The sequence below is a fragment of the Salmo trutta genome, chromosome 27 (genome assembly GCF_901001165.1).
Source record: "Salmo trutta chromosome 27, fSalTru1.1, whole genome shotgun sequence".
Classification (NCBI taxonomy): domain Eukaryota; kingdom Metazoa; phylum Chordata; class Actinopteri; order Salmoniformes; family Salmonidae; genus Salmo; species Salmo trutta.
Window position 1 is genome coordinate 38,025,457 of NC_042983.1, and position 16,541 is coordinate 38,041,997.

General features: G+C 44.9%; 1 protein-coding gene across 8 annotated transcripts in view; it reads right to left on the reverse strand.

Annotated features, from left to right (window-relative positions):
- Positions 1 to 16,541, reverse strand: part of pdlim5a (PDZ and LIM domain 5a) — a 137,271-nt gene that overhangs the window by 43,816 nt on the left and 76,914 nt on the right. For 6 of the 8 annotated variants that reach the window (XM_029717977.1, XM_029717980.1, XM_029717979.1 and 3 more), the window contains exons 4-7: positions 15,432 to 15,468; positions 14,265 to 14,680; positions 6,070 to 6,242; positions 3,308 to 3,344 (exon numbers count right to left, since the gene is read on the reverse strand). In XM_029717977.1, the coding sequence (XP_029573837.1) occupies positions 3,308 to 3,344; positions 6,070 to 6,242; positions 14,265 to 14,680; positions 15,432 to 15,468 (663 nt within the window). Of the gene's footprint in view, positions 1 to 3,307; positions 3,345 to 6,069; positions 6,243 to 6,428; positions 6,447 to 6,562; positions 6,584 to 8,467; positions 8,488 to 14,264; positions 14,681 to 15,431; positions 15,469 to 16,541 lie in introns of all 8 variants that reach the window. The other 2 variants (XM_029717982.1, XM_029717981.1) reach the window with 1 other exon arrangement.

Here is a 16,541-nt window from a genome sequence, read left to right on the forward strand (position 1 = left end):
GTTCACCTTTTTCGCTCTGCCACCCACCCGGAAAGGAGTGAGGAGAGAGGAGAGGGGGAGAGAGGAGTGAGGAGAGGGAGTGAGGAGAGAGGGAGTGAGGAGAGAGGGAGTGAGGAGAGAGGAGAGAGGGAGAGGGAGTGAGGAGAGAGGGAGAGAGGAGTGAGGAGAGGGAGTGAGGAGAGAGGGGTGAGGAGAGATGGTTGAGGAGAGAGGGAGTGAGGAGAGAGGAGCGAGGGAGAGAGGAGTGAGGAGAGAGAGGAGAGGGAGAGAGGAGTGAGGAGAGAGGGAGAGAGGAGAGATTGTTGAGGAGAGAGGGAGTGAGGAGAGAGGGAGAGAGGAGTGAGGAGAGAGGGGAGAGGAAGAGAGGAGTGAGGAGAGAGAGGAGAGGGAGAGAGGAGAGAGGGAGAGAGGAGAGATGGTTGAGGAGAGATGGAGTGAGGAGAGAGGGAGAGAGGAGTGAGGAGAGAGGGAGAGAGGAGTGAGGAGAGATGGTTGAGGAGAGAGGGAGTGAGGAGAGAGGAGTGAGGAGAGAGGAGAGGGGGAGAGAGGAGAGAGGAGTGAGGAGAGATGGTTGAGGAGAGAGAGGAGAGGGAGAGAGGAGAGAGGGAGGAGTGAGGAGAGATGGTTGAGGAGAGAGGGAGTGAGGAGAGAGGGAGTGAGGAGAGAGGAGTGAGGAGAGATGGTTGAGGAGAGAGGGAGTGAGGAGAGAGGGAGAGGGAGAGAGGGGAGAGGAGTGAGGAGAGAGGAGTGAGGAGAGAGGGCGAGTGACGAAGAAAGTCAAGAAGAGGAAGAGAAAAGAAAACGAGAATATGAATAAAACTATATATGGAAATATAAACTCAAGTTGTAGAAGCTATGCCATTATGACACATTATGATGCGCTAAAGACACTGTTAAGGATACGTCATGAATTACACTTCAAGTGTTACCGAAAAGCAGAATAAAGGACAAATGGATGATAATGGAATGAGTTGCTGGTCACAACAATCCAGGAAGCATGATCACATCACACAAGGGTGAGCATTCCAAATAGACCAACAGGCCCTGGTCAAAAGCAATGCACTATACAGGGAATAGGATGCCATTTGGGACAGAATCAAGAAGCCATGCACATCACCAGTCATGAAGATGCTTCTATAAGGAAAGACAGTGGTCATTATTCAATTGAACACGTTAATGACCACAGCATGATCAAGCACTGCCATATCCACGTGAATACCAAGACAAAACTGCAAGGCGACCACAAATCATGACCACAGCACTATAATCACCTAAACACCACAGACTGCACCACCGTCATGTTCACAAGAAAACCACAGAAAGCAACACACATACACACACACACACACACACACACACACACACACACACACACACACACACACACAGAGAGAGAGATACTATGTTGAACATACTGTAGTAAATATTGTTACATTTGGAAAACACGTTATTTTGGAGGACCTCATCTATAACTCTGTTCTCTCATGGGAAAACCAAATCCACTACATCCAGTCCACACTGCAGGGTGACGTTTCCCCTAGGTACAGATCTAGAATCAGCTTTCCCTCCCCAATCCTAACCTTAACCAATAATAGGAAAAATGCTAAACTGACCCAAGATTTGCATCTTGTTGTGGGTTGATGCCAGCCACTAGGTCCAACCCAGAGCCACATTCACTACAACTATGCTAAGCACAGGCCCAGAGTCAGACCTCTCAGATTGAAGCAGTTTACTGCGGCTACGCCAGGTTTATCTCAAGTGGCTTCCTCCCTCTAAGTTGGTTCTCAACTAAGCATGCAGGGGTTACTGTAACATGATTTGGGCATTTGGGATAGTGTGTGTGGTGTGTGTGTGTGTTTAGATATCCACAGGATAAATGTCCCATGTGACTACTGAATTCCCCATGTGACTACCAAATGCCCTATGTGACTACTGAATTCCCCATGTGACTACCAAATGCCCTATGTGACGACTGAATGCCCCATGTGACGACTGAACGCCCCATGTGACTACTAAATGCCCTATGTGACTACCGAATGTCCCATGTGACTACTGAATTCCCCATGTGACTACCGAATACACATTGTGACTACCGAATGTCCCATGTGACTACTGAATTCCCCATGTGACGACTGAATGCCCCATGTGACGACTGAATGCCCCATGTGACGACTGAATGCCCCATGTGACTACTAAATGCCTTATGTGACTACTGAATGCCCATTGTGACTACTGAATACTCCATGTGACTACCGAATGTCCCATGTGACTACTGAATTCCCCATATGACTACTGAATGCCCATTGTGACTACTGAATAGCCCATGTGACTACCCGAATGTCCCATGTGACTACTGAATTCCCCATGTGACTACTGAATGCCTTATGTGACTACTGAATACCCCATGTGACTACCGAATGCCTTATGTGACTACTGAATGCACCATGTGACTACTGAATGCCCCATGTGACTACCGAATGCCTTATGTGACTACTGAATGCACCATGTGACTACCGAATGCCTTATGTGACTACTGAATGCCCCATGTAACTACTGAATGCCCCATGTGACTACCGAATGCCCATTGTGACTACTAGATGACCCTTATGACTACTGAATGCCCCATGTGACTACCGAATGTCCCATGTGACTACTGAATTCCCCATGTGACGACTGAATGCCCCATGTGACTACTAAATGCCTTATGTGACTACTGAATGCCCATTGTGACTACTGAATACTCCATGTGACTACCGAATGTCCCATGTGACTACTGAATTCCCCATATGACTACTGAATGCCCATTGTGACTACTGAATACCCCATGTGACTACCCGAATGTCCCATGTGACTACTGAATTCCCCATGTGACTACTGAATGCCTTATGTGACTACTGAATACCCCATGTGACTACCGAATGCCTTATGTGACTACTGAATGCACCATGTGACTACTGAATGCCCCATGTGACTACCGAATGCCTTATGTGACTACTGAATGCACCATGTGACTACCGAATGCCTTATGTGACTACTGAATGCCCCATGTAACTACTGAATGCCCCATGTGACTACCGAATGCCCATTGTGACTACTAGATGACCCTTATGACTACTGAATGCCCCATGTGACTACTGAATGCCCCATGTGACTACTGAATGCCCAATGTGATTATTAGATTCCACACGCAACCCCATCATCCAAATAGTAACTGTAACGACAACAACAACAACAGCACGTCCATGCAAATTAAGACCACCGCAGTAAGAGCAGACCAACCAAGACAGAACGATCACCAAGCACTTACTTTGTCTTGTTCTCCGCATCGCTCTCCTGTGCTTGCTCTACATAGGAGAGAAGAACATAACACAGCGTCACTCCACTCATCAGCACTTTTTGAATATATTGACGTTAATAGAACCATAGAAATATAATTACTAGAAGGGGTGTCTTCATTCAAGTCAATGAGGCCATAATTGGTGGACCATTGAACAGGAAGTACAGAAGGAAGTGTCCCCATTAACCAAAAAGTAGTGCAGGAAGTACATTGTTCAAATTGTGCTCGCTCAATAGTAAACTAAACTGCTATTACATAAGTGTTAATTGAAAAAAAAACTTATAGTAATTATCCTGTATTTCTATGTATATAACTCTACTTCTTAGGTAGAACCTAACAAAGTAAGCTACTGCATTATCACCAATGACCATCGATGACACAAGCATGAGAATGATTTTTGGTTCTGTAGTGTAATTATATCATGCATTTGATAGGCCTGTGTACAGGTAAAACATGTGTCCCAAATGGCATGGCACCCTATTTGGACTAGTGCATTACTTTTGACTAGGACCAATAGGGCTCAGGGCAAAAGTAGATTACCATAGGGAATAGGGTGGCATTTGGGACACAGTCAAGGTGTTCATTGAGGTCTATGTTCAGATAATGTGTTCATTAAGTCCTATGTAGTGTTCAGGTAATGTGTTCATTTAGGTCTGTGTTCAAGTAATGTGTTCATTAAGTCCTATGTAGTGTTCAGGTAATGTGTTCATTAAGTCCTATGTTTAGGTAATGTGTTCATTGAGACCTATGTAGTGTTCAGGTAATGTGTTCATTAAGTCCTATGTAGTGTTCAGGTAATGTGTTCATTTAGGTCTGTGTTCAAGTAATGTGTTCATTGAGGCCTATGTTCAGGTAATGTGTTCATTAAGTCCTATGTAGTAATGTGTTCATTAAGTCCTATGTAGTGTTCAGGTAATGTGTTCATTAAGTCCTATGTTCAGGTAATGTGTTTATTGAGACCTATGTAGTGTTCAGGTAATGTGTTCATTAAGTCCTATGTAGTGTTCAGGTAAAGTGTTCATTAAGGTCTGTGTTCAGGTAATGTGTTCATTAAGTCCTATGTAGTGTTCAGGTAATGTGTTCATTAAGTCCTATGTAGTGTTCAGGTAAAGTGTTCATTACGGCCTGTGTTCAGGTAAAGCGTTCATTAAGGCCTGTGTAGTGTACAGGGTAAAGTGTTCTTTGATCTACAGAAGTATGTCTAAGAGTGCAGAGGGTTGAGCAGTTGGGTTGGTGATGTTGGTTGTGGTGTTGGTGGTGGTGATGGTGATGTTGGTGGTGTTGTTGGAGGTGGTGTTGGTGGTGTTGGTGTTATTGTTGGTGGTGGTGGTGTTGGTGTTGTTTGTGGTGGTGGTGTTGTTGGTGGTGGTGATGTTGGTGGTGGTGATGGTGATGTTAGTGGTGGTGATGGTGTTGTTGCTGGAGGTGGTGATGGTGGTGGTGGTGTTGTTGGTGGTGGTGGTGTTGGTGGAGGTGGTGGTGGTGATGTTGGTGGTGGTGATGTTGGTGGTGGTGGTGATGGTGATGTTGGTGGTGGTGATGGTGTTGTTGCTGAAGGTGGTGATGGTGGTGTTGGTGGTGGTGGTGGTAGTTGTTGGTGGTGGTGGTGTTGGTGGAGGTGGTGGTGGTGATGTTGGTGGTGGTGATGTTGGTGGTGGTGGTGATGGTGATGTTGGTGGTGGTGATGGTGTTGTTGCTGAAGGTGGTGATGGTGGTGTTGGTGGTGGTGGTGGTGTTGTTGGTGGTGGTGGTGTTGGTGGTGGTGTTGGTGGTGGTGGTGATGTTGGTGGTGGTGATGGTGATGTTGGTAAAGTGTAGGTAAAGTGTTCATTAAGGTCTGTGTTCAGGTAAAGTGTTCATTAAGTCCTATGTAGTGTTCAGGTAATGTGTTCATTAAGTCCTATGTAGTGTTCAGGTAAAGTGTTCATTAAGGTCTGTGTTCAGGTAATGTGTTCATTAAGTCCTATGTAGTGTTCAGGTAATGTGTTCATTAAGTCCTATGTAGTGTTCAGGTAAAGTGTTCATTAAGGTCTGTGTTCAGGTAAAGTGTTCATTACAGCCTGTGTTCAGGTAAAGCGTTCATTAAGGCTTGTGTAGTGTACAGGGTAAAGTGTTCTTTGATCTACAGAAGTATGTGTAAGAGTGCAGAGGGTTGAGCAGTTGGGTTGGTGATGTTGGTTGTGGTGTTGTTGGTGGTGGTGGTGTTGTTGGTGGTGGTGTTGTTGTTGGTGTTGTTGGTGGTGGTGTTGTTGGTGGTGATGATGGTGATGTTGGTGGTGGTGGTGTTAGTGGTGGTGTTAGTGGTGGTGTTAGTGGTGGTGGTGTTGTTGTTGTTGGTGGTGGTGTTGTTGGTGTTGATGGTGGTGGTGGTGTTGGTGGTGGTGGTGTTGGTGTTGTTGTTGTTGTTGTTGGTGGGGGTGGTGTTGGTGGTGTTAGTGGTGGTGGTGGTGTTGGTGGTGGTGGTGTTGTTGGTGTTGATGGTGGTGGTGGTGTTGGTGGTGTTGGTGGTGGTGTTGGTGGTGGTGTTGGTGGTGGTGTTGGTGGTGGTGGTGTTGGTGGTGTTGGTGTTGGTGGTGGTGTTGGTGGTGTTAGTGGTGGTGGTGTTGTTGGTGTTGTTGTTGTTGTTGTTGGTGGTGGTGGTGTTGGTGTTGGTGTTGGTGATGTTGGTGGTGGTGGTATTGTTGGTGGCGGTGTTGATGTTGTTGGTGGTGGTGTTGGTGTTAGGGACTCACGGTGTTCAGTGCCGGTGATCTGGGCCAGGATTCGGAAGGAGCGGGACTGGGTGGTGCCACTGCGGGGACGCCAGTCCTCTGTGTCTTCCATCAGGCGCTTCTTGCTGGCGTCTCCATGGGAAGGCACGTGGTAGAACTCGATGTCTGTCTCCAGAATGGGCCTCCTAGGAACCCTGCATGTGACGCAGCAGAACATAGCAGGAGACATCACTACAGTTTCTCTTCCCTTCTAGTGGAGACGAGAGGAGTACTTTATTGATCCCAACTTGGGAAATAGTTTTATCACGACAAACATCATGAATGATTTCAAGGACAATACAAGGACCGATAACGACAATACATTTGACCACTCCTTGTACCTTTTAGGTGGAGTTGCCCTTGGAGAGAGAAAGAGAGAGACAGCATATATGAAAAAGAAAAGGACCAAAAAGTTAAGGAATATGAAAAAGTCTGATATAAAAAAAGGATTTGTGTTGTGTGAAGGAGTACTTACTTCAGAACGCTTTGTGGTCCACTAGTGGGATGGAAAGAGGAGGGGATAGTGAACAACCAGAGAATTAAAGGTAGAAGGAGAATGAAACGAAGGTAAACAACGAGAATCAAGACAGTAAAGTACATATAAAGGAATACTACACTAAAACACAATCTTTTAGTATTGTGTTCATTAGTCCACTGTTAATACAATCCCCCCAAAATGGTGAATGTCAGAAGTCAAGGTTTCAAAATAGAGCACTTTCAGCACAAAGATAAAACTGTTATGATGATTCAAAATGCATCATTTAATGCTAAATGTGAACAGGAATGCTGAGTGATGATCATCAAGCAAGGCTTTGAGAAATGGTGTAAGTCATTGTCAACTAGAATTATTTTGTTTTGTATAGTGTGGAATGGCCACACGCTACCATGTCTATCTATTGATATATCTGAAGCGTACATAATGACAATCGGATCTTCCAGTGTGAATGAGAGAAACAAATGGACTCAACTCAAGAGCCTCTGTGAGAATATATTTATATACCGTGTTTGCTTATCGAAAGTGCAGGACAACGGGAGGATTTAAAAAAATATTAATTTGTCCACCACAAGGTGGAGCCACTTGCTTTCTCTGCTCGTTCAAGCTACCAAGGTATTCACAAAGTGCTTCAGAGTCGGAGTGCGGATCTAGGATCAGGTCCCCCCACTGTCCATGTAACCATATTCATTATTAACTAAAACTCCGAGACACTTTTTGAATACAGGCCCTGACTTAATTATTTGGTTGGCCATACATTTAAAAATAAGATAAAATATGTTCCGTGCATTTCAGTATAAATCCAATAATTTCTGTAGAATGAGGGAAGAGTAGGCTGGTTGTGGTTTAGAGAAAATAGAAAGTCTGTTGTGAAATGGAGCGTTTCTCTGCCTATGGTTTGTGTTCCTGTGTGTTGCAGAGGCAATGATGTACAGTATGATGCAGGGAGTTGACAGGCCAAATGCTAATTAACTGTCAATAAATCAAGACCTCTCTGTCTCCACACACACACACACACACACACACACACACACACACACACACACACACACACACACACACACACACACACACGCACACACACACACACAAACACGCACGCACACGGACAAAGACATAGTTGAGATGGATTGCTGCATGCGTGTACACAAGTCTTTGAAAGGATTGATTTATTAACAGGTTCTGATAAATGCCTGTCAACACTTCCTATCTGAGTGGGTGATGTTCTGCCCATGTCAACGCTGAGGCTTGAGTGTGCGTTTCTATGTGTCAGCGTGTCTGCAATTATATATGACCCTGTGTGTGTCCATATGTTTGTATGCACACATACTGTATGTGTTTGGGTGTGTGTTCTTGTACATGTGTGTGTGTGTGTGTGTGTGTGTGTGTGTGTGTGTGTGTGTGTGTGTGTGTGTGTGTGTGTGTGTGTGTGTGTGTGTGTGTGTGTGTGTGTGTGTGAGTGTGTGTGTGTTCTTGTACATGTGAGTGTGTGTGTGTGTGTTCTTGTACATGTGAGTGTGTGTGTGTGTGTGTGTGTGTGTGTGTGTGTGTGTGTGTGTATGTGTGTTGCATAACGTAACATAGTAGCTTGCGAGTAAACATGTGCACTGCTCCTTGAAGTAACAGGCAAACTTCTATAGAATGGCACTATGTGAGCAGGAAGTACACTTACATAGGTTAACTTGTTAATTTCCCTGTAGTATAATGGTTGGTATAAAACTCCACCCTGGTTAGGTTGGTAGTAGTGTATGTGCATGCCATTACATTATGTCAATAGCATTCCACAAACCAACCGTATTACACGCGCACACACACACATGCAGACAGGCAGGCACACACGCAGACAAACGGGCACACACACCACACTTGCATGCTTTACACACGAACTTTGTCACATGATTTGCTGGCTGTAGAGTGAAGGAAGGGAGAGAGCACATGGTTGATATTCTCATATGGAAAAGACAGTATTAAACCTACCGAAATAGACAATATTAGACCTACCCAAATAGTCAGTATTAGACCTACCCAGATAGACAGTATTAGACCTACCCAGATAGACAGTATTAGACCTACCCAGATAGACAGTATTAGACCTACCCAGATAGACAGTATTAGACCTACCCAGATAGACAGTATTAGACCTACCCAGATAGACAGTTTTAAACCTACCCAGATAGACAGTATTAGACCTACCCAGATAGACAGTATTAGACCTACCCAGATAGACAGTATTAAACCTACCCAGATAGACAGTATTAGACCTACCCAGATAGACAGTATTAAACCCAGATAGACAGTATTAGACCTACCCAGATAGACAGTATTAGACCTACCCAGATAGACAGTTTTAAACCTACCCAGATAGACAGTATTAAACCTACCCAGATAGACAGTATTAAACCTACCCAGATAGACAGTATTAGACCTACCCAGATAGACAGTATTAGACCTACCCAGATAGACAGTATTAGACCTACCTAGACAGACAGTAATAGACCAGTGGATGACAAATCAACAACCCTCTGAAATGAAAGGCACACAACCACATGCACTGACGGCACACACATGCAGGTATTTCACCTGAATCCCTCCCAGGTGCAGATGTAGGATGATCTTTCCCTCCTCTAATCCTAACATGAACTGTTAGTGGAGAAAATGCAACCACTTGACTAGGGAAGAATCCATCTAGTCAGGTGAAGATGTCCAGTGGCCAGGTTAAAAGGATAATTCAGGATTTTATCTTCTTCCCCAGAAAAGGTTAACTAGTGGATACCATTTTTTTATGTCTGTGTCCATTATGATGGTAGTTAGAGGTAGTTGTCAAGCCAATGCTAACTAGCATTAGCGCAATGACTGGAAGTCTATGGGTATCTGCTAGCAAAATACTCAATGGGTTTATGTCATTTATTTAAAAATCACCAAAATGTTGGTACCAATCGCATATTGCACCTTTAAAGTCTAATTCTAACTTGAACCCTGAATCTAAACTCGAACTACATCAAAGTGTCTCTTGAGTCATTTGATCAAATTGAGCTACATTTCCATTCCCAGGAAAAACACTTTGTATGGATTACACAGGCAAGCTGATAATCGAAAGCTCTGATCAAAGTCAGATAATCTGCCACGTGTAATATGTTGAGGATGTTTCCCAATCATGAGGAGTTGAACCTCTGCTCTACTTCACTATGTTACAGAGTCAGTCGGACAACACAGTCTGTCTAACACGGTCGGACAACACAGTCTGTTTAACACGGTCGGACAACACAGTCTGTCTAACACGGTCGGACAACACAGTCTGTTTAACACGGTCGGACAACACAGTCTGTCTAACACGGTCGGACAACACAGTCTGTCTAACACGGTCGGACAACACAGTCTGTTTAACACGGTCGGACAACACATTCTGTTTAACAGGGTCGGACAACACAGTCTGTCTAACAGAGTCGGACAACACAGTCTGTTTAACATGGTCAGACAACACAGTCTGTCTAACACGGTCGGACAACAACACAGTCTGTTTAACACGGTCGGACAACACAGTCTGTCTAACACGGTCGGACAACAACACAGTCTGTTTAACACGGTCAGACAACACAGTCTGTTTAACACGGTCAGACAACACAGTCTGTTTAACACGGTCGGACAACAACACAGTCTGTTTAACACGGTCGGACAACACAGTCTGTCTAACACGGTCGGACAACACAGTCTGTCTAACACGGTCGGACAACACAGTCTGTCTAACACGGTCGGACATCACAGTCTGTTTAACAGGGTCAGACAACACATTCTGTTTAACAGAGTCGGACAACAACACAGTCTGTCTAACACAGTCGGACAACAATATAGTCCAACACAGTCAAGCAACACATCCTAATGGTACGTGCGCATTGTCCAGTTCACATGTCCTATATAGCACCAGTGGACCAGTGTAGATTACATATTTACAGCACCACGGTGCTAACAGCTGTGCATTATTAGGACACACTCACTGATAGGAGCATAAGATGGCCTCCATCCCAAATGGCACCCTATTCCCTACATAGTGCACTAGTTTTGACCAAAGCCCTATCAGTCCTGGTCAAAATTAGTGCAACTACACTCTAATAAAAAAGGGTTCTAAAAGGGTTCTTCGGCTGTCCCCATAGGAGAAAACTTTCTGGTTCCATGTAGAACCCTCTGTGGAAAGGTTCCATGTAGAACCCTCTGTGGAAAGGGTTCTACATGGAATGGAAAATGGTTCTAATTGGAACCAAAAGGGTTCTACTATGGGGACAGCCGAAGAACCATTTTAGGTTCTAGATAGCGCCTTATATTCTAAGAGTGTACATAGGCAATATGGTGCCATTTGGGACGCAGAGACGGGATCAGACAGGATCAGACGGGATCAGACGGGATCAGATGGGATCCATCTGAGCCTGAGGATAGACTGGCGGAGAGAATTAAACCATTACTGGGAGATCTGAATCACAACCTGAGCAGAGTTACTGGTGTGGCTGGAAGGAGAGAGAATGAGAGAAACTAGGAAGAAATCAATCTGTCTGACTGTCTGACCTTTCTGACTGACTGACTGTCTGACTGACCTTTCTGACTGTCTGTATGACTGACTGTCTGACTGACTGACCTTTCTGACGGACTGTCTGACTGATTGACTGTCTGACTGACTGTCTGACCTTTCTGAATGACTGACCGTCGGACCTTTCTGACTGTCTGGCTGGCTGACTGTCTGACCTTCTGACTGTCTGACTGTCTGACTGACTGACCTTTCTGACTGACTGACTGACTGACTGTCTGATTGACCGTCTGACCTTTCTGACTGTCTGACTGACTGACTGTCTGACCTTTCTGACCTTCTGACTGTCTGACCTTTCTGACTGTCTGAATAACTATCTGACCTTTCTGACTGTCTGTCTGTCTGACTGTGTGTCTGACTGTCTGTCCGTCTGACTGATTGTCTAACTGTCTGTCTGTCTGTCTGTCTGTCTGTCTGTCTGTCTGTCTGTCCGTCTGACTGATTGTCTGTCTAACTGTCTGTCTGACTGTCTGTCTGAGTGTCAGAACCAACGTGAGCTGGATCATCCAGACAGTCAGTCAGTCAGTCAGTCAGTCAGTCAGTCAGTCAGTCAGTCAGTCAGTCAGTCAGACACGTGTCGGCTAAGCAACAGAACAGCTGTCTGGGGTTTAACGCCAACATGGCTCCAGCAGATGTGTTGTAGTGACTCTGATACAGATAAACAGAGTTGTTGGTAATGGTAAACAGAGTTCAACAATCTCCATGTTATCACCAACACTGTACCTTCTGGTGTATCTTCTGTGATAAGGCTTTCTATGTACTGAATGGGTATGTGTGCCACTTTGACAGAACAGCCGCAATAAGCTAGAGAGATAGTAGGGGGGTCATAGAGGTGTCATATTCTGGGTAATATGATTTTGGGGACAAGCAGGGAAACAGAGACGCCCTCTGGCATCCTGTCACCCGGGGCTAGGGGTCACATAAGACCACCGTGTGTGTGTGTGTGTGTGTGTGTGTGTGTGTGTGTGTGTGTGTGTGTGTGTGTGTGTGAGTGAGTGAGTGAGTGAGTGAGTGAGTGAGTGAGTGAGTGAGTGAGTGAGTGAGTGAGTGAGTGAGTGTGTGAGTGAGTGAGTGTGTGTGTGTGCGTGTATTTATCTATGTGTGTATGTGTGCGCCTGTGTGTGTGTGTTTTGACAGCTTGATGTATCGACAGCTCATTTGCACACAGCCAAAACATCAGGCTCAAACTAGACGGTAAATCTTTCTTCCGACAAATGGTAAGTTTAGGAAAAGCTCCCCACCATCAACCTCATTAAAGCCTCCCATACTGCACCATACAGTAAACAGATAGGGTTACTGCAGGCTAAAAATATGCATGGGCGTCAAAGTATCTCCTCTAGCCTGGGACTCACAGAGGGAAACGGGGGTGTGTCACGGACTGTCGGAGATTAGAGAAGGACGGACGGACGGACGGACGGACGGACAGACAGACAGACAGAGAGACAGACAGACAGTAAGGGGGAGAAAAAAACGAGACAAAACATCCGGATTGTTTTGCTACTGTTCTACTTGTATGTACTGTGTACAGCCAATGAGCAATAAAACTATTACTAACTACAAAACATAAACATAGTCCTTCCCCACACCTAAATCTGGTGTTGTGCCTGTACCTTGTGGTTTCACAATAATATTTCCAGTACTGGGAAAGTTTGACCTTATCTACTTGAAAAAACACTAAAAACAAAAACAGCTTTTTGCTTTAGTGCCTCAGTGCCAAAACACGTTTTACCCAAACCACCTAAACCCTGACAAGTACATACCTAAACCACCTAAACCCTGACAAGTACATACCTAAACCACCTAAACCCTGACAAGTACATACCTAAACCACCTGAACCCTGACAAGTTCATACCTAAACCACCTGAACCCTGACAAGTATATACCTAAACCACCTGAACCCTGACAAGTTCATACCTAAACCACCTGAACCCTGACAAGTATATACCTAAACCACCTAAACCCTGACAAGTACATACCTAAACCACCTGAACCCTGACAAGTTCATACCTAAACCACCTGAACCCTGACAAGTTCATACCTAAACCACCTAAACCCTGACAAGTACATACCTAAACCACCTGAACCCTGACAAGTTCATACCTAAACCACCTAAACCCTGACAAGTATATACCTAAACCACCTGAACCCTGACAAGTTCATACCTAAACCACCTAAACCCTGACAAGAACATGCCTAAACCACCTGAACCCTGACAAGTTCATACCTAAACCACCTGAACCCTGACAGGTTCATACCTAAACCACCTGAACCCCTGACAAGTTCATACCTAAACGACTTGAACCCTGACAGGTTCATACCTAAACCACCTGAACCCTGACAAGTTCATACCAAACCACCTGAACCCTGACAGGTTCATACCTAAACCACCTAAACCCTGACAAGTTCATACCTAAACCAGCTGAACCCTGACAAGTTCATACCTAAACGGCTTGAGCCCTGACAAGTTCATACCTAAACGACTTGAACCCTGACAAGTTTATACCTAAACCACCTGAACCCCTGAAAAGTTCATACTGGCACTTTGAACACGAGCAGTACCAACTAAACAGCTTTAACACCTTCATAGTTTATTTAGTAAAACTACCTCCACGTCCCAAATGGCACCCTATTCTCTTTATGGTTTGATACTTTTGACCAGGGCCCATAGGGTAGTGTACTTTCTAGGGAACTGGGCGCCATTTGGAACGCAACCTTCATCTCAACTGATTTACACATCAAATAGTTCTATTGATCATCTAAAACTGTCTGCAACAACATCCAGTAGGCTACACACAATGGTGAAACGTTAATATTAGATGAACTTCACGGTCGGTTTCACTGTGGCAGCAGGCCACTATACGATCCAATGAGAACTCACATATCCACATCCAAGCTGTCATATCATATTATAGTACCGCAGCTACTGTAACAGAAAGGTGATTCACAGCGACACACTGTGCTGTACATGATAGACCCAACCTCCTAACCCCTAACCACGGTTTAACCCCAGTTTCATGCTAAGACTTTTAGGGCAACATCTCTCCATTGCACCCAGGTGAGGGAGGAAGGGAGGAGGAGTAAAGGGGGAGGAGCCTGTTAGTGCCACTCACCCGTTCAACTGCACGGCTCCTCCCTGGCTCTCCGTTAGGCCCCGCCTCTGGCCCATGGCCACCTCGCAGGCGTTCTCGTTGGAGTAGAGGTTGAAGGGCGTGTTATAGACAGAGGGCTGGGGTGCGGCAGGGAGGGAGGGGGGTGAGGAGCAGGAGGAGAAAGGGAAGAGGGGCTGGGGTATAGGAGGAGTGCGGGCTAGGGTGGCAGGGGTGAAGGCAGAGGATGCAGAGGGAATGAAGGCGGAATGGGGGGAGCGTGCGATGGGGTAGTCTCTGTCCTCGCCCCCGCAGCCCCCAAAGGGCCGGGCAGTTTTGTTGTGTGCGGCGCTGGGGGTGAGACTGGTGGGCTCAGTGGGATGGTGGTGGGGGTGGTGGCTGATAATAGCCACAGGCTTAATGATCTCTGATGGCTCGACCTACATGTTGGAGGAAAAGCATGCAGGATGCATCAACACATCAACACAACACATGCAACACTGATGTTTCCACAGATCTCTTAGAAATCGCCAAAAAGGCACTTTGTAAGGGGACTTATCTTAACCAAGTCAAAGATGACTGTATCGTTCTGCCCTTTCTCTTAGAAATCGTTAAAAGATTAAATTATCCCTCTGAGAACAGAGAAGCATCAGTTTTTATTTGATTTGAACTGAAACCATGAAAACAATGGAACAACTAGGCAACTACTGTATTAAAATGGAACAACTAGGCAACTACTGTATTAAAATGGAACAACTAGGCAACTACTGTATTAAAATGGAACAACTTGGCAACTACTGTATTAAAATGGAACAACTTGGCAACTACTGTATTAAAATGGAACAACTTGGCAACTACTGTATTAAAATGGAACAACTAGGCAACTACTGTATTAAAATGGAACAACTAGGCAACTACTGTATTAAAATGGAACAAAATAGAATTACTTTACAAATGGTGGTCTTGTTCCCAGCATGCAACACAGATGTTGTGTGACATCATTTCAGAGGGGCCCAATTTATGCAAAGACATTCAATGTCAATCAAATTAACTATGTTCACTTTTTTACAGTAACTGGCAGGAATACAGTATATCGAGATGGATTTACCAATGTTGAATCAGCCATTTTGTTAGGTCTATACCTGGCTGAAAGGGGGAGAGAATCACATTGTCTGTGATAAACATACGTACCTTCGGGGCCACGGGAGGTTTCGGGATGGTGGAGGCTCTGTGAAGACAAGAAGATAATTAAGTAGTGGATGTTCGCGCTTGTAGCACGTTGTCTGGGGAACATTGGTGACATCACAACTTCCCTGAGATCTAAAGCCAACTTTCACTCACAGAGTGACAGATTAGTATCTTGCTCTGTCAGCTAAAATGGCTGGCGTTGAGTGGTGTGTGTTGTTGTGCAGAAGGTTGTGAGTTTGATCCCCACTCGGATCAGAACAGAATGCACTTGGTTACTAATACGCCAGCATTATCAGCCGTGAACACACTGGGACCAAATCATGTGTCAATGTAACTTTGTCCACATTGCAAATGATACACAGAACATGAAAATAGAGTCACACGTAGCTTTACTAAAAAGTGTCTGTTTTCAATATGTAATGCCTCAATTGCATGTTGGCCCCATTGCTGCAGACATTAGACCTGCCACAGTTGAGTAGCAATCTTGATGTTCCTAAGAGCATTCTGTTCTGCTAAGATCATCTTTTCATTTTGGTGGGAGCTGAAATAAACCCCGGCAATTATGAGGGACACATTTTGACTTGAGCTTTGAATGGAGCGCAATAGGCAGTTGCTGAGAGAGAGTTTGTTGTCATCGAACTTGGCAGCATCCAAAAGTGATCCCTGTCCGTGAAACTTGGATTACAGACAGAAAGAACATAGGTCACATTAGATGCCAGCTGTTGAAAGTCTATTAAAGCAACCCCATTTATTTGATACCAATGAATCTAGTGCCCTGAAGAGACTGGCCAAAGCTGGCCCTCAGAGACATTTCAATGTCAGCAGCTAGATTAAACATTCTAGAACATCTCAGTCACCATAAACCTTCCAGAAAGGTTTCCCTGACCGTCTCTGACCCCCTCCTCTGCTTACAGTCTCTTCCCTTGACCAAGGCTCCCTTGTAAAAGAGGTCTTCTGAGCTCAACGGGAGAAGAAATAAAGGGTAAATAACTGCAGTTTCAAGCTGAAAGACCCTCTCCTGTAATGACCAACTTATTATTATAACCAACTTTGAACAGTCAACTTTTGACTTTGAAATGTAGACAAAATGTAATGGAAAAAGAGTTGCGCTCG